Source organism: Cryptomeria japonica, chromosome 10 (genome assembly GCF_030272615.1).
Source record: "Cryptomeria japonica chromosome 10, Sugi_1.0, whole genome shotgun sequence".
Lineage (NCBI taxonomy): Eukaryota > Viridiplantae > Streptophyta > Pinopsida > Cupressales > Cupressaceae > Cryptomeria > Cryptomeria japonica.
In genome coordinates, this window is record NC_081414.1 from 739,053,931 (window position 1) to 739,073,348 (window position 19,418).

Below are 19,418 nucleotides of genomic sequence, written 5' to 3' on the forward strand. Positions count from 1 at the left end.
ATATATCTTCCCCTTTTAATTTCCATTCAGATTGAGAAACCTTTAATATCCTCAGAGATACCTCCATCAATGAACTATTCAATGTCTCTGCTGAAGCACAGGTATACAATGCCACAGATATTATTGCTCAGAATGCAGGGAGGAAGAGTGCCACAAATCAGCTTGGGGTCTTTGTTGCCAAGATGAGGAAGTCTGAGGAATTCATGCCAATGCCCAAAAATATGAATCTTCCCAACCACAGCCACTAAGCCCAAAACCTCCGCCAAAGCAATTTCTCTCTTTAATCTTATCGAATCTACTTCATCCATCAAACTCTACTTCCTATTCCCAAAAATTGGATGTGTTTCATCATCCATTTGTTGATGTTATAGCAGCAGGAGATATCTTTCCCCTGACTGCTGTCTTAACCATTATTAAATCGCTGACTCATATATGTGATATATTCATTTACTAGATTGATTGATTCCTACGTGTGTTTCTTCTTTTTGTTTGTATTCATTTGTTATCAAATGATTAAGACTAGTTGTCTAACGGGTGTTAGTTAATTCGCACCCCCTGGTTTGATGTGTTTACCCCAATTGGGGTCATGACCTTTCGCATCCTTGATCGGGTATTTCTTTCCTTTGATCGTGGGGCATTAGCAATAACAATCGGTGGATGAAGGCTGCATTTACATGTGTGACTCCTGTGAAAGATATGCTGTGTAATACCCGTGAAATATATAACAAAGATATGCTGCAATCTCTGTGAATAATCTGCTGTGCAATTTGTGGAACTTAATCTGTGAATAATCTGCTGTGCAGTTCATGGAACTTAATCGGTGAATAAATCTGTACAATACCTGTGAAAGATATACTGTGTGTGATGCCCGTGATTTATACATGTGATATATATATATATATGCTCAGCAAACAAAACATTCAAATTGAACATAGCACTTAAGAAGGAAATAAATTTCTTCAGTATACTGTTACATTGCTTCAAATCAATATTGATTTAAAGAGTTATTAAATTCAATAATTCTGCTATTTAATTCTGATCCAAAATTTAACACCATTAACGTTGACATGGTCAATATCCACCATATTGGTCAAGCATAACCTAAAGAGACGTGGTTTCATGGATTGTGCTGATTGTAAATATGCATAAAATGAAGGTTTAATATCATCAACCAAATCAATTGCCCCTCAATTAACTTGCTCATGGTCTTTCTCTCGATGTACATTATCATTCAATAGATAATAGCCTTAAATATAAGCTCATTAATGAATTTGACAGGTCCACAACTTACCACCCGCTAGGGCTAGATAGCTATAGATAGAGGTCTATTTTGCACTCATTGTTTGATCATTTCTAAAGTAGACCAAGTCGTGATTTGCAAGAAGTAGGCCATCAAATTTACACTAATAAGGTAATGTTAGAACAGAAATCATGTTTGCTTATTTGAGCCCAACGATACAACAGATCAGTAGTTGCCAACGGTCCAAATGGACTATGCTCACAAATGTCCACTTATTAATGTTACATGTCTGTTTGCTGAAGTTCTCCAGTATTTTTGTGCTGAAAAGTTGAACACAAAACAATATAATAGTTAGCAGTAGACATATAGCTAAGGTCGACTTTAGTGGGATAGATCCATGTATCTTCCCCAAAATTAGCTACTACCAACCTGGTTGGATGCAACATAACATTTGCCAATGCCAAACAACACCATATAGTCTTAGGCAAGACATTTTCAAGGACAAATAATCCATAGAATTTATAGTTGAAGTTGCTCCTTTGACATATAATGTAAAAGCAAAAATACTGATATAACATAACATTGGGCATTAAAACCAATCATTTATTACACTTATTCACCTAGATAGTTGCAAAAATGTTTTCCTAATAACTCAAAAACAAACCATGTCACAAGAACAAACCTATTCTCAAGCACATGAAATCAACAAAATTCATTGTGTGCATATCTTAAAATCATAGAATTCCAAGAGACTACATTTACTCAAGGAAGCTTTCCAAACACTTCCCTATGCACCAACTCGATGAATTCTCTATGTCACAATAAAACATAGCACATACAAGCACAAGACTGTCAAATAGGAACTTACGCAACCCTCAAACTCATGCCAAAAGGTAATAATGCAATTGCACTCCAAGAATCCAAAGCTGCCACCTAGCCATGGGAAATTTTATCAAGCAATTCATGTCATTCACTTTATGTAATGTCCCCACTTTGAAATAAAATTTAATAATAAATGATAATAATAAAATTAAAATATTTAAAATTAAATTAAAATATAAAATAAAATAATTAAATATAATTAAATATGATTAATTAAAAATTAAGTAAGTTAATGAAAAGTCAAAAGAAATGAAAGGAAAGGTTGTGACTCCCTCAACAATGAGATATATAAGGGAGGGATGGATTACTGTTAAAAGTAAAAAGTCTAAATTGTCTCAGTCCTCTTTTGATATGACCCTTCGATCCCACAAGGGTAGGACAAATTCTTGATCCTTCCTGGTTGGGTTAGGGCTGCTGGTTTCTTGCAGCCTGTTGGTTTTTGGTGGGGGTTATGCTGTTCCCCTTCTTTTGATTGGCTGTGCCGAGTCTCTTTTGTGTTCTGTTTCTTTGAGTGGACTTTCAAGTTTATCTTTCGGTTCGGGTTGCAAGTCCTTCTAAAACCTGTCTTGTATATTGTCATGTCCCCTTTCTAGAGTGGACATCGGAGACGGAGGAGTTGGCCTATAATTGGAGTCTCGTAGGCTAGCAGAGGTTGATTGGGACTCATTCAGTGCATATAGTGATTGGATTTTGGCTTTACAGGTAGTTTGGAGCCAGTTTGGAGTAGTTCCTAGATTTTAGGGGGTATCCCTAAATTTTAGGAGGTCGTGACAGTTGCCAGTCGTGAGGTTATTCATGACCTTTTAGATGGTTTCAGTTTCAAAGAGATTGGGCTTGTTTCCTAAATTTTAGGAACATCCCTAGATTTTAGGGATGAGACTACCAGTGAATCCTTGATTTCCGACTTCAGTCACAGACAGGTGACAGGATGATTTTAGGGTTTGTAATGTCAGTTGGGCATTTTGTGGCTATTTGGGTTATATTTTTAATATTTCCTAAGTTAGAGTTTAATAATTAAATAAGGCTAAGTTGTTAGCCATTTTGGAGTAATAAGGGGATTTTTGGTCTCATCTGGATGCGCATCCTATTGTGTGATAGCTCGTTGGAAAGATCTTGAAATTCTTTAAATCTTTCTCTTTGGTCTCAGGGCAATTCAGTGAGCGGATTTCTGTCTATGGGGAAAAAGGTCATTTTCTAGTAACATGACCACTTTAAAATAAGAAATTATAACATTTCCACTAGACCACGCCACTTGGAGACAATTAGGGTTCGATTTGCAATTGAGAGGGGTTATAAGGGGATAGGAGCTTCATTCTATGATTATCTTTTACACATTTTACATCTTGGATTTGAGATTTGGCTCTGGAAGAGCTTTTCAGCATCTGGGACGCCAACCCCAATGCCTTGCCTGTTTGGGACGTAGCCCCCAATACAGTGGTTTGGATTTGTTTGCAGCTATTAGCATCTTGGAGATTGTACGGCATTCTTTCTGGAGGTTCAGCAATTCTGACAGAGTTCAGCGTGGGGTTTGGGGTTTCTAACCAGTTGGGTGTACTTGGCAACCATACGGCTGTACCTGGCAGCCACTTTCCTTCCCACGTGCAGCACTTGGAGGGCTGGAATCTTGCCACAACTTCATTCCTAGTTATGTTACTCTTTCAGCATCCAGGTTGGAATTATTCCTGATTGTAATCTTCCTGAAATTATTGGAAATCTTCATCTGGTCAAATATTTGATTTTATATTCAGAAATCTGCCTTGAATCGAATTTGTTTTGGCTGTATATGAACTTCATTTTCAGTACTTTGTTCATGTACTTGTACTTCATTATTTACTTGTTGAAAAATCATCAAAATACAAAAAGAATTCAACCCTTCTGCAACTTCTGTCTATTTCTGAAAGAAAATATTAATAAGCAGGAAAAATCAATTTAAATAAATAAAAATTACAGCAGATTGTTAAAAGAGATCCATCAGGGATCTTTCAGTTTCTGGTCCCTTAAAAACTTGTTTTTCCTTAATAAAAAACAATGAGATATATAAGGGAGAAAAGAACCTCATTTGAGAGGGGGAATAATTTGGAAATGAGAAGTGCAGATCCAATTTAAATAATAAGTGCAGATCTGATTATGAGACATTGTGTCCCTTTCAAAAGGCAGAAATAATGAAGAGTTGCACTCTTTCAAAGGGTGCTAATGGTGAAAGGGTGTGTCTCTTGCCAAAGGGCATACATGATGAAGAGGTGTGACCTCTCCCTCACATTCAGAGATATAAAAGAAAGGAATCAAAAGCATCTAGTAAGATCACCATTGATCAGATCAGATCAGAATTGTTATCAAGTTACAGGCAGTAACATTTGTGTTCTTGGTGGTATGCATGGGGATGTGTTTAATAAGTATGCTTAATATAGGAAGCCCAATAATGTTCTTATGCAAAATTAATAGTAATGCTAATATGGACTGTAATATGTATGACAATCATACTTAATTTCATATATATATTCATAATACATAAGAAATATATATACTTATAGTCTAAATCATGTTATTACTTTCCGTATTTAAGAAGATGGGATTGAGATGTTCCCAAGAGGGGCAGTCTAAATCCAAGCAATAGGTTAAGTCCCAAGATAGAGTGGGGATCAGTGACCCATAAGCCTTGAGGGTATAGACCCAAGATAGGTAAGGGCTTGGATCTGTAAACTTTGAGGGAACCTATTGTAGTTGGTCTCTAAGCGCTTTGGTAACATATGTAAACCCTTCTCCCTTAAAACTAAAGTAGTAGCAAGGTTTGATATATCTATCAATTTTAGTATATTTAAATAGATCAGGTAGGGGACATTACACTTTACGGCCTACCCATTGCACACTTAAGTGTGATTGCTACTATGTAATCTTTATATGCAATGAATTAGATAGACTTATGGCTTGAGTGGAGCTACATTTTGAACACTATTATTTGTATATTTTGCATAGATGGAATACTCGAAACTCGAGAGTGTTTTTGCTCGACAAGTATTTACGCCATTAACTCGCAGAGTTTTTGGTGAGTTTTCACAAACTATTTTTCGGCAAAAACTCGGCTGCATTAAAAAAAGAGGCCCAAACACGTCAAAAATTATCTAAAATTTTTATTTTCAAGTCAGTCTCATTTTTTTCATCAGAATATATACATAAAATATAACATTTAAGTATAAGTCACATTTCAAAATTTCACTGTCTTTTTCCTTTCTTATACTTTAGGTTATATTTCATGTATATATTGGCAAGATGTTTGAGAGTGGTTTCAGATCTCTGGGAATTATAATGCAAATTCTAAGTTTTAGTTCTTTTAAATTTTCAGACAGTCATATTTCAATAATCAGTAGGCTCCTATCAGCATTCTCTCACTCTCTCTATCTCACTCACTTTATCTGCCCCAAATTTTAGACCTATATATCTTCTTATCACTCTTCCTCTATCCTCTCCCTCTACCACTCTCTATCTCACTCTCCTCTCTTCCCCAAGATCTACACCTATCTCTCTACCCCTCTCTCACCCTTAGACCCCCACAAGGGGTGCTACCCTCAACCTAATTTTGGTGAGGTGGAGAAGCCACATTGGACTCCTAGGACTAGACCCTCTAGTTCTATCTCTTCCCTGGTTTTCACTAGAGCTGGGAAGAGGAAGATGTAAAATGTTTTGATGTAGTATTTACTTTTAGTTTCACAAGAACAATTTGCTATATCATTTTGTTTCAGTCTATCAGCCATCAGCATTCCACAAGAGGATGCCATTTTGTACCCAGTTTGCATTTAAATCAATCAAATATATCTAAACTCAGTTTGTTTCTTTTGTGTACTCATTCATTGACTCATTGGATGCATCTCCTCATTGAATTTTGCAAAACAAAATGCATTTCTATTAAATTTAAGCAATTTTTTAAGTTGCGGAGTTTTTTGCCGGGTTTTCACCAAGTTTTTTCTTGGGGCCTTGGTGAGTTTTTGCTTTTGGCAAGTAGTTCAACTATGATTTTTAGTATGAGATGATAAGTATTGTTCGTAAATTTGTGCATAAATGAAATGTGTCAATTTGAACTAAAATAACTAATTAGATGGTATTAAATGGCATTTTATTATATATTTATTGATATTTTTATATTTGAACAACAATAATTAGATAATATGTTATATTGAAAGGATCATAATATGGCAAATATCCTCACAACTATTAGAACACGCTCAACTATTAGATTATTTTCCCTGCCCTTTTAAGAACTTAAATGACATTGATGCAAAAGCATCCAATGGTAGCTAAGATCCTCCTTTGGAATAGTTTTTTGTAAGAAGTTGGCAATTACAGGTGTAAACACCCCAAAATTTTATTAGAATATTTAATTATATTTTAATTAGCTTTATTTAGTTATTTATTGATGGTCATTTAGCTTTTTATCTTTTTTTAGTTCGTTAAGTAAAACTATTGCTTCTTTATTAAAGACGCATAGTTAGCTTTTTATAATTTAACTTTTTAAGCTTTATTTATTATTTTAAGCTTTATTTATTATTTTAAGCTTTTTAGTTTTTTAGTTTTCACTTAAATGACTAGTTCTTAATTTAGAACATTGTCTTGTAATCTCTATATATATGGTTGTATATCGATGAATAATTTGTCCAGTTATTTTTTAAATTTTCATCCCATTTATTAATTAGATAAACAATTATTTAATTAATTACTCTTCATGGTTGATTTCCACTTCTTCCCTAAGGTTAAATAAATAAAACACTTTAATTAGATAATTTAAAACCCGAAATTCCTCCAACTTGATTAATTAATTTAAGGTTAATTAACCACCACTGACATTTCCTTTATTTTTATTTCCACATCACCCTTAATCCACCAACTTTCTATCCTAGACCTTAAATCTCTTCACATAGATCAAGATCTAAACCCACCATCATCTAACATGTGTCCAACACTCACTCCATGCTCCCACATGTGTAAGCATGCTTGCTAATCCTGCTCCTTTCTCACACATGTGTGAACATGCCAGCTTGTAAAATTCTCTCAAGCCTCCACCTCATTGTTGACCAATTGACTTAAGCCACTACCTTGCTTGCACATATGTGAGCATGCTTCTCACACGTGTAACCCTATTTCATCTTACACTTGAATTTTTCTCGATTAATCTTACACCTTCTTCCTTCTTGTGACACTTGTAACAAGGCCAAGTCTTCAATCCATGACTCCATAAGCTTCAAATCCCCACCCACCATTGAAAATTGCATCTCAACCCTTCATTTCCTCCATGGAAAATCTATAAATCAAAAGCTTCCCATCCTATTTTTCATAACATACAATCTCATGCTAAATTTATGTTACCATTTTCACTAGCAATCCATGGGCTAATGGTAAGCTGGTGCTTTGAGAGTATACCACATTTATATAGCTATATGCATAATACATCATACTAAACACATCAAGTGGAGTATTGGATGCAACTCTTCTTCAACTCAATTAAAGGAGCAAAGAATAACAAGGTATGAGAATCCATTTTTTGCATTTGAATCCTTGTGTTGCAGCCTTGTCTTTCCTTGTCTTAATTTTGACATGCTCAGTGGGACCCATATCCCTTCTACTAGTTTTTGTTCACCTTCACATCTTGTGATGCCTGCGATATTTCATTATTCACTACTTTTTGTGTCATTTTTCACGTTTTTTTGCTAGCTTCTTTCCATTTCATGTTTGTTGTGCAGGCTAGTTATCTTATTCGACTTATTTCTATCTTGATCTAATCAGCTTCTTGCGAGATATCATTTTTTTCTTGTAGGGATTTTCACATAGTGCTATTCAATGCCTCCGGACACTCACTAATTGATGCCTACACACTATGGTTCAACACTTCCACGCCAGAATATCTTCTTTATTTTGTGTCACTTTGTTATTGTTATTCTTTAGTTTTCGATTTTGTCTTCTCGGTAACATGTCTCCCTATTGTTTTCACCATTTTCAACATTCTGTTTTGCAAGTTTCTACTATTTTTTAGACAAATCATTAACATTTGTTTGTTATTTCTAATAGGTTCTCAGATCAATGCTTTCCTTCTGTATTTCAACACATGCAGATTGACACTTTATGCATTTTCTATGAAGTATAATTATTTTTTGTCTTCTATTTCTTGTATTTTTGTTATTTTTGTGTTGTGACACTTCCATTTGTTTGTCCTCGCTTTTGCTATTTCATCACCTCCACGTTTACAATTTTATTTTTTATTTTCTTCGATTTTGTGCTAACCTCTTTGTTCTAACCTACGACTCTAACCAAGTTCTCAAGCAAATCTAAACCTTATGAATTTTCACATTACATTTGCTTGAGAACTTGCCTATCTCAAGTAGTGTATTGAATTAATCATCATCCAATCCATAATCAACCTTGGATAAATTAACATGGGAACTTGGCCTATCCTAAGCTAACTACTCCAAGAATCCAAACCCTATCCTACTATTTTCACATTACATTTGCTTGAGAACTTGCCTATCTCAAGTAGTGTATTGAATTAATCATCATCCAATCCATAATCAACCTTGGATAAATTAACATGGGAACTTGGCCTATCCTAAGCTAACTACTCCAAGAATCCAAACTCTATCCTGCTTGGGAACTTACTTATATCCCAAAGGGGAGAGAGTAAATACTTCATCTTTATCTATCACAAGGTTTAGACTATCTATAAACATTTTCAGTTTAAGCCTCACTCCAAGAATCCAAACTCTATCCTTCTTGGGAACTTACTTATATCCCAAAGGGGAGAGAGTAAATACTTCATCTTTATCTATCACAAGGTTTAGACTATCTATAAACATTTTCAGTTTAAGCCTCATATTACATTTGATCATCAAAGCTTTAATCCTCCAAACTTCAAACAAATAATATCCAAACATCTCACCCCAACATTAGACAAAATCCAAATATCAATTATCCATACATTGGTCAAGCACCTTAGCCTACCACAACCCCAAACCAATCATCTACATCCAAAGCCAACATTCAAAAAGCCTTAATCAATCACCAAAAAAAGCCTAAATATTCAAACCAATCATTCAAATCCCCCAAATCTAACACCAATTCTACAAGCCCAATCTTCCGAATTCAAAACCAATTAGCCAATCAAATCATCCAACCTACTTAAACACCCATCATCCATCCAAAATCAACCTTATCAAATCAAACAAAGCACTCATCCAAATCATCAAACAACAAACCAACAATTTGAAGTCCATCCTTGTATGTCCCCTATAACAAGGTCACAAGCCAAGAAGCAAATGGAACAACCCACATAAAGTCTTGACTTACCAAGATATGAACATTTTTATTATTCTACTGTCTACACATGGTGAACCATCCAACCAATCATCCCTTCAAGAAACAACCAAGGAACAAGAAGCCTTTGTTATACAACCCAAATATTTCCCACAGTTTCAAGAGCAACAAATGTGATATCCCTAGGGGCGTCATGTTCTGCCCTAACCAATCTCAAATAGATGGTTAAAATTCAAATCTTCACAATACAATCACTCAATGGAATAACAATAACAATTCCTACTTGTGAATGCTGGAGATAGTAGAGCTCGCAATGTTCTTTAGCAAGAATTATCTCATGGATGTTACAGTTTGATTCATGACAATGGTATAGTGACACTCTAATATCCAGGTTTGCATAGACCCTATAGTGTTCTTTGGCAAGAGATGCGTCATTTGACAAGTATAGTATCCAAACTCTATGGGCATTACAACATGATTCATCATTTGGGTTTGCAATTGCTTGTGGACACGCACTTTTAAGAAGGGCCCACTGTAATGTCCTCATTTTCAAATTAAAATAATTAATTATATTTTTTCTAGTTGGGCCAGGTCACTTTTATATTTGGGGCAACTTAAATAGATATTACTTTAATAAATTAGAAAGGTGTTTTTTAAAACACTTAAAATATAAAAAAATATTTTAATACTTGGAGGGAAAATAAAATAAAATATATGAGTGCCCAAACAAAGCAAATATAAAAGAAGTACTTTTCCTCATTCATGGGCACTTTTTCAAGTTATCCTTTTGCATCCAATTTTCAAATTTGAGCAATTTGTTCAATCTAAGGGATCCAAGGATGAAAACCCTTGGTTTATTCAGGTTTTGAGAGGACAAGAATCCACTTGGATTCCACATTTGTGGCCAAGGGCAGAAACCCTTGCTTCCAATTGAGTGATTCCATTTGGGAATCAAAAGTGTGCTAATTTGTGGAGGACTTTGAAATATTTTCAGTAACTACAGTGTCGCTACAGTGTTTTTTGCAAGAAAATGCCATCTTTGGTTGTCAAAGCATGATTGAGAATTAGTAGGTAGATTTCTAGAATTTTGGTGAATTTTTCGACATCAACTGGAACATATCTGAGTTATTTCCATTATCATAGCTGGTTGCCATCATTGGAAGGAGCAAATCAGTCATCTAGGGCAGAAATTCAGGTATCCAGCTGCTGCTTTGTATTTATTCAGCCATCATTTATCAAAAAACAGTCATTTAAGTGAAGTGCTGTCTTGCAATAGGGTGAATTTAGAATCAACTGCATGTTATTGGTCAGTAGATATTTATGAGTTAGCAACTTGCTGTACCATCCCACTAGGCTGCCACACCATTCTAAGGGTTTTTTTTTGGATGATTGATAATAAGGATCAGCAGTAACGCTATCATTTCCAGTCATCAACAGCATCTCCAACAACAGGGTATATGCAGATCTGAGGGTTTTTATTGGAGGAGATTTCTACAATTTAGGGTGGCCATACCTTTTTCAATTTTCGGATGCTGCTATTAATTTCTGAGCAAGGGCGAATCTTATTGGAGGGCTTCTGTGCTGATTTCAGCCCTCTGACAGGCCAAACAGCTACAAATCTAGGGTTGTGACTTGTGAGTGCATTAAATAATTTATTTTATTGTAATACATTTCCAGCAGCTGAAATCAAATTTCAAAATTTATTTGGGGATTCCAATTGGCTGTTATACCATTAATATTTTTGGAACCGAGTGTATTGTTGTCATGAAAGTATATAAGAGTTTGGTATTGTTTGTCATTAATAATTTTGACCAGTTTGGTGTTAATTCCGCCCAGCTAGGGTTTACTATAGTAAATTCTGGTCTTTGCAGCAGTTAGGGTTTGAGAAAAAAATAATACAATGGTTGTTACATTCCAGGTTCAATACTAAATCAGAAATAGAAGTAGCGTTTTGCCACTACACTAATTGGGAACAGCTCATCCTCCCTTCCCCAAACTGCTTGCTAACAAGCAATTTCAGACTTCGATGCTCAAATATCTCCACTCCTTCCCATGTAGCGTCCTCGAGTGGAAGATTCTTCCCTTTCATCAAGTACTCCAGAATGACCATATTTCTTAGCCTCTTCTCTCTCGTGTCAATGATAGCTTCGACCTTCAAGATCATTTTTATTTTGTCATCAAGTGATGGCAACTCTAAGGAAGGTGTGAGCGGCTATCCAAGGGCCTTCTTTAGGCATAACACATGAAAAATATTGTTAGTCCTACTAGTTTTTGGAAGTTTCAGCTCATATGTACCCTCAGCTATCCTCCTTATGATCTTAGAAGGCCCATAAAATCATGGCTTAAGCTTTTCTGCACCACTTCCCTTGAGAGAAATTTTCCTATAAGGCTGTAACCTCAAAAAGAACATGTCTCCTATTTTTCATAACATACAGTTTCATACTAAATTTGTGCTGTCATTTTCACTACAAATCCATCAGCTGATGTGTGCTAGTGCTTTGAGAGCAAACCACATTTATACAGCTACATGCATCATTCATCATACTAATCACATAAAGTGGAGTATTGGGTGCAACTCTTCTTCAACTCAATCGGAGGAGTAAAGAATAACAAGATATAAGGATCCATTTATTGCATTTGAATCTGTGTTGCAGTTTTATCTTTCCTTGTCTTCAACTGAGGTAATTAACTCTACCACAACAGCGATGGCAGTAGGGGCAGTGAATGAGCTTGATGATGTAGAAGTTTATTCAAATTCTAGCAGTTACTTTTCCTTACTTTGGCATATATTAATTTCTGAAATGGTCTCTTTCAAAGGCAACTCCACCTTGACTATCGGCAGCAGTTACTTCTGCCCAAAACTGTATTAGATAAAATAAGACTGATCATTAAAATATAAATTGACATAGAGCATAGGAAATCAAAGGGGGAAGCTGACGTGAGGAAATTATGGAAGGCACTGATCATTGGAGGCAGGGGGTTGAAACTTGAGTAGGAGTGATGAGTTGTGGAGTAGTCGTAGTTGATTTTTTAGTTTATAGTATAGGATTTTGTAGTATGAAGACGATAGCCAGGGTAAATGAGTTACCTGTAATGCGTTGGAATCTGGAGTTACCCCATCTGAAATATGAAGTTAGTAGTATTTTTTTGTGGTGTTGAATATGTACTGAAGACTTTGGTCGAATATCATCCCTGTGTAAACTATCAACTGTGGAAGTTCTCAGTTTTGTAATAATGATTTGGATACATGAAGCATCTCCTGGTTTGCGCTCAGAATGAGCTAAGATTGAAGCTACCTTTGTAAAGTTCGTGTTTCTAAATTAAATATTCTCAATTTCTCTTGGGCTTATTGTCTGTAAGTAAACTATATCTATGTGAGAGACTGCCTCGATTGGCTACTGCTAAAGATATCCGATCCTGGAATGCATCAGATATTCAAACTGACTTCTTGTTCTACATGGTAGAACAACAAACGCAATTTTATAACTTGTTTGCTGAACATTACTCCTTACACTGGCATAACTCACATTCCAAGAAAATTTTGAAATGACTTTAAGATGCGTACGATAATTCTAGTTATTCAAAATTCATCAATTACATTACACTGAATGGTTGCAATAAAGCAATTATAAACTCACTTTAAAAATTTGATAGTTGCCATGGATACCTTGCTTGAAAAGCAATTGGACTCAGAATGCTTGGCAGAGAGAATATCGACATTGCTCCTGTTGATGAATATGGTACCTCCATAAATGCATAATGGTCACAGCCAGTGCCTGGATGGGGACTGCCTTCCCACCTTTTGCCAAAGATTAATAAGGTTGCTGCGGTTTTTGAGTTCTAACTCTCAGAATCTCCGTCCAAAATTAAGGTGAGCTCTTTTTTATGCCGCTGGAGGCATTAGAGATGGCATTTTTATAAATTGTCCAGAGTGTTTCAGATTCACGATACCTTTTAATGAACTTGTTAACAAACATTGCCTCTGGCATCTTCAACACAGTTAAAAGAGAGAGGTCGAGCTCGTTGATGGATTTTATTTTCTGCAAAACTAGAAACCTGGGCCTCAATTTCCTTTCCAGACTTATACACAACAACCACGCGTGCTTCACTACATAATTAGCAGGGAATTCCATGTTGTTAACTAGAAAGTTCATCTTATCACTAACATTTTCCTCGGAGCAAAGTAACACTTGAGGGGCAGCACTAATTAGTTGCCAAATTTCTTCAGACGAGGCCCCCCCACACAGTTTCAGATTATCTATCTTGGCCTGTAACGTTTCCAGTCGGCTAACAGCCACTATACTTACAATATATTTGTACATTTTTCTTGTTTTCTCAGGGCAAATCTTGTCAATGAGATCAATTTGTGCAGGCGTTAAAGAAGTGTGAAACAAAACTTGCGGCCGCATCCCTAAGAATTTGGTGAGCTCCACCCCGCGAAAACCCCATCTCTGCCAAAGAGCAACTGAGGGCTTTAGAGTTTCCTCCAGATTATTTCTCAGAATTAAGGGCACTCTTACCAGGGATCTGACGAGCAGATCCTGGGACTGAAATACATTCTTGAGAAACTCCATCTTGGGAATAAGGTCGTTCTCGAGGCTGGTGGTCAAGATGCGGGGATCGGTCGTCAAAATTTTAACCAGATTTTGACCCTGAATGCCAATATCTTCCAACAATTTGATCTTAGGTTCCAATACTCTTTCGGTATTTGTGAGCATAAGTGAGGGCTGAAGCCTAATTATCTTGGCAATTTGGACTTCAGTGCAGCCGCGTTTGTTCAACATATGAATAAACTGCTCCACATTCTGGAGGGTTTTTAGCCTTCCCAGTACGGGGAAGGTTTCTAATATTTGAGTGATGTCGGCCGCAGACATGTTGAATTTGGTGGAGGCAAAATCAGCAAAGAGGCTCTGCAAATGAGCATTTTCATTGACAGGAGCTGAGAACACAATGCCAAAATGAAATGGGTGCAGAACGGTCAGTTTGCAGCATAACCTTGTGTTCATGGGAGCTGCTGCAACAAGATTCAGTAGGGTTTTCTTAGCAAGAAACATCGTATTCGGAAAGGAAATAGGTTTGGATTTTGTGTAGTTATTTTGGCTGGAGAAAGATAATTGCATGTTTTAGGCCAAGTTTGAGGGATATTTATACTGAATTCATGAAGTTCCACAGTCCATGAGGGACTGCTATACTATTAAATTAAATTCATTGGGGGTCTACATTTGTTTTTGTTTTTCTAAATTCAAATATTATCGTGAAGTTAGTTTTAGGTATCATTTTGGCTTTATTATTATTTTAATTTTTTTCATTATTAGTTCAATCAAATAGAATATTAATGCATTCATTAGTGTTTAGTATTTGCAATTGAGTACTATTGTAATATATTTTATTTTTATGCATTGTCCAAAGAATATGGATTGTGGAAATGTGAGGGCATGTTTCTATGTTGTTGCTTATTAAAAAAAGTTAATGTGAATCAATCACAAATAAGTTTTAACTTTTAATTTTTTTTAGCTATTATAGAGCGGATTTTTAGGAAATCCAAAATAAATGGATTTAGTGGCAGCTATATAGCCCGAAATCTAGGTTGATTTAGGAAAAGTTTGATGTCTGTTTCCTTAAACTTTTTGGAGGCAATAGATTATGATCGAAAATGACAGATGTCTCATTCTGAAAGTTTAACATCAGAAAGTTTCAGCTGAAAATAATTTTGGTGGTAGCGTCGGACATTCAATGGTGATTTCCAATTTTTTTTTAATTATACATTTTGGTGTCTGTTTTTTTTTTAAATTAAAGTTTGTGTTAACATTATAAATAACATTAAATTTTTACACTATAATATTTTTTGACATATTTTTGAATTTATCTTCAACATGTATATTTAAGAGAAAAGGATGAAAAAAAAAAGTTTAATATTTATATTTTCATAATAATATAATAATACAAATTAAAGTAACAATATACTAACTATAATTTAATAATATAAAAATGATAATATACTAATAATAATTTAATAATAATATAAAATAGTATATTAATAACAATGCAATTTTAATTATTACAATAGAAAATTGTTAATTATATTATCTTTTATTGTCTTATATTATTTTTATTGTAAATTCATGTTCTTGTTTTTCTATTATAATAATGAAAAAATGTTTAATTAAAAATATTAGGGTTAGAGTTAATAATAGGGATCAATTAGGATTGGAGTAAGTGTCCCTAAGATTTAAAATGGGATTATAGGATTAGGGTTTAATTAGTATTAAGGTTATGGTTAATATTATTATTACAAAACCTTCACATACCATAATTAAAATATAGTTATAAATGTGTTATTCACAAAATATTTTATAATTATACATTTAAGACAACACAATTGTAGAAATATAAATAAAATAAAATAAAATAAATTAAACAATATATTAGTTACAATTAGTAAATTATAAATGTGTTATTCACAAAATATTTTATAATTATACATTTAAGACAACACAATTATAGAAAGATAAATAATATAAAACAAAATAAACTAGCTTATATATATTTAATAATATATATAGAATAAGCTGAGAGGTATCCTTCTAGATGCGCCTATTTTTTTATTGATTTATCAACATTAAAGTGCAATAGGTGCCTCGAGAAGGATACCTCTCGGCTTATTCTATATATATTATTAAATATATATAAGCTAGTAGCAGTTGCAGCATGAATTGAAAGACATGACATAAATTAATTTCAATATATATATTGCTGTATAGTTTAGGATTATATTTGGTTCAATTCTAGATTTATAATTATAGTTAGGATTGGAATCAAAATATTAGGCCTAATTCAATAAGGATTAGGGTTCATTATGGTTTACTATTAGGGTTAGGATTTGATTTGGTTTAAAATAGTAGGCCTAATTCAGTAAGGAATAGGGTTCATTTTGTCTTGCTATTAGGGCTAGGGTTATGGTTGTAGTTAGGGTTTACATCATTGTTTAGGTTAGGTTAATGGTCAGGGTTTGGATTTACATCATGTTTAGTGTTATAGTTAGCGTTAAGATTGTGATTAGGCTAGGATTTAGGGTTATGATTAGATTATGTGTAGGGTTATGGTTTATATCATAGGGCTATGATTAGGGTTAGGATTATAGTTAGGGTTTACATCGTTGTTAAGGTTAGTTTAATGATTAGGGTTTGGATTTACTTCATGATTAAGATTGGGGATAGGGTTAAGATCGTGGTTAGGCTTTGGATTTATCATTATGGTGAGGATTATGTCTAGGGTTAAGGTTAGAGTTAGGATTATAGTTAGGGTTTACATCATTGTTAGGGTTAGGTTAATGGTTAGGGTTTAGATTTACATCATTGTAAAGGTTAAGGTTCTAGTTAGGCTTTATTTTTGGGTATATGGTTAGGATTATCTCTATGATTAGAGTTTATATCATAAGGTTAGGGTTATGATTGTGGTTAGGGTTAGGGCTAAGGATTAGGTTTAGGATATCTATTTTTTATTTTTTTTAATTTCTTACTTTTTCTTTTTATCATTCTTAAACAAAGTTTCAAACACAATCTATTGAAAGAATTAATTTTTAAACAAAGTTTCAATCACAATCTATGACAAAAAGTTATATCAATCTGCCAGGAAAACTTCTAGACATTACTGAAGTGCTCCTCGATTTTAAAACTACCATTAAAACTACAAAGATGAACCGGATTTAGTAATTTGTTTTTCAGTGTGTGCACCATAACTTCTTTTTTTTCACTATAATTGCCAGAACAAGGTTTTTTACAGATACTTTTTTCTAGAAATCTATTTATGATATAAAAATATGTGCTTTCGTCCACGAAGCAACATCATTGTACATATAGGTAAACACCTTATAGCGGAGCAGAAACCCTAATCTCTAGGGTTAGGGTTTCAAAATCCACTGCCTTGCAAGTTCGACTGGCTTGGTTGTACACGAAATGCAGGTGGAGGAGTTTGCCCCTCTGAGTTACAATCATTTAGACCATTTTCTTGCCCCTCCGAGTTACAATCGTTTAGACTATTTTCTTCACCATTTTCCAAATTTGTAAGCTACAAGATGGAACAGACAAATATAAATGTTACAAAGTTTAGCTGGAATTTGTATCCTTTTCATATTATTGATTTTGTAATTCTTCTGAAGATATCATCTGACTGTAAAAATCTAAAGTCTTTAACCAAATGAATGAATTTGTAGGTAATACGCACCCATTCCATGAGAATAAAGCACTTATGCTGGAATCCAATTACCTGTACACAACCAAGATCAAAGTAAACACATTTAGGAGATGAAGACTCGGTATGTGTAGATTTCTGGATTCGGTTTTGCAACATTTTATAATATCAATATTTTGGATCATATTTCCACAATCCTATAAGATAAAATTGGTTTCATTTATTTTCTTCTTCGCGATTTTAGATCTTATATTACAATCCATCAGTAACATGAAACTGATTTTATTTTGTTTTCATATCTAAAACATTGATGTTGGTAAATATTAAGAATCAAAACCAGAGATCAATGCATACTAAAATTATAAAGTGTGGAAAATCCATGTTGTTAATAGATAACAACTATTTTAAGAAGAAAATTAAATGCTTGTGTCAATGTTACCTTGCTTTCTGTCTTTGGGCATTCATATTTTAAGACTTCTATCTGTTTTGAAACACCAAGTAAAAGAGGTAAACTGATCAGTATACAATATTTTTTGTTCAATTCATATACACATATTAATATGTTTGCCTTTCTCTCTTGAACTTTCTTTGCTGCAAGCACAAGATTTTCTTCAAGATAACCCAGTTGTTTTGGTGTACATCTTCACCCGTCACACAACTACACAGAAGAATCAATCCAGATAGCTCTCCAAAAGTTGAATATTAATATGCTGATGATTCTGCAAATAAAATAGATTCAACAAACCTGCATTATGAAAACAATATGAAATCTGTAAAACAATATTACATACCTCTATCTCACAATGAAACTACACAATTGATCGCTTCGAGAATGGTGCACTACCGTTTTTGCAATTTTTAATTATCGAATGGAGTGAAACTGTCTCGTAACCGTTTTGAAAACCAGATCTATTAATCTATTAATTATTTTACTTTCTATATTAGTTAATTATTATTTTAAACCTTAAATAATTGAAAACCAAATGACTGTCAAAATTATTGAAAACCCCCAAATGTTGACGCATAAATTTGCTGCCATTGTAGAAGCCTCTTGGCTTAATTAAATTAAACAATATATTAGTTACAATTAGTAAATTACTATTTCAACTACAAATTAACAAGAAAGATAAATAATATAAAATAAATTAAATAATAGATTAATTACAATTAATAAATTACTATTTTTAGTACTATTGCAACCCATTTTTTAGTAACTAGTTATTATTCAATTGTTTTTCCTCTTTCCATATTTTTTTAAAAAAAATTCAATAGTTAAGATCCATGATTTTTAAGTTTTCAAATTATAGTTCTATTGAATTGACTCAAATAAATTGCATCTTATTACCAAATAATTATAGTTAAATATTAGTAGATGATGAAATTTGTGTACTTGTCGTTAGGCAATACTATTGTAATGACAATTCATTTGTTGTGCTTATATGGTTATTAAAAAATATATATTTAGACCAATGAAAAGCAATTATTTTTCTTTCTTTAAATTTTTTTAATTTATTTTATAGTATAGATGCACATTTGTTAACATTATAATTTACAAAAATTATTTTTGTTGCAGACGATTGTCTAATATCCTTTTGCCTCTTATAGCGGGTTTCTGGGAACAACGCATAATCTAGGTTTAATTAGTTATTAATAAAATTTAATTGAACCAATCACAAACAAATATTTCTTTTCGAAATATTTCTGTTTCTTTAAATATTTTTATTTTTCTAAAATATATATGTAAAATTTTAGATAACATTATTAAAAATTCATAGAATATGTATAACTGTTCTACTCATTTTCAACACAAATT

At 33.6% G+C, this 19,418-nt stretch overlaps 1 protein-coding gene across 3 annotated transcripts; it reads right to left on the minus strand.

The window, feature by feature from the left end:
- Positions 1–1,024: 1,024 nt before the first annotated feature.
- On the minus strand, positions 1,025–14,611 carry LOC131047357 (transcription termination factor MTERF5, chloroplastic-like). 3 transcript variants are annotated; one of them, XR_009106116.2, is made up of 2 exons: positions 13,083–14,611; positions 1,025–1,560 (listed from the first exon to the last, which is right to left on the minus strand). XR_009106116.2 is itself a non-coding variant. In XM_057981239.2 (1 exon), exon 1 carries the CDS (start codon positions 14,533–14,535, stop codon positions 13,282–13,284), a length of 1,254 nt encoding a protein of 417 aa, XP_057837222.2. In that variant the 5' UTR covers positions 14,536–14,611; the 3' UTR covers positions 12,963–13,281. The 3 variants fall into 3 exon arrangements, 1 of the variants encoding a protein (XP_057837222.2); XR_009106117.2 differs by having other exon boundaries at positions 13,054–14,611; XM_057981239.2 differs by lacking the exon at positions 1,025–1,560 and having other exon boundaries at positions 12,963–14,611.
- Positions 14,612–19,418: the final 4,807 nt, after the last annotated feature.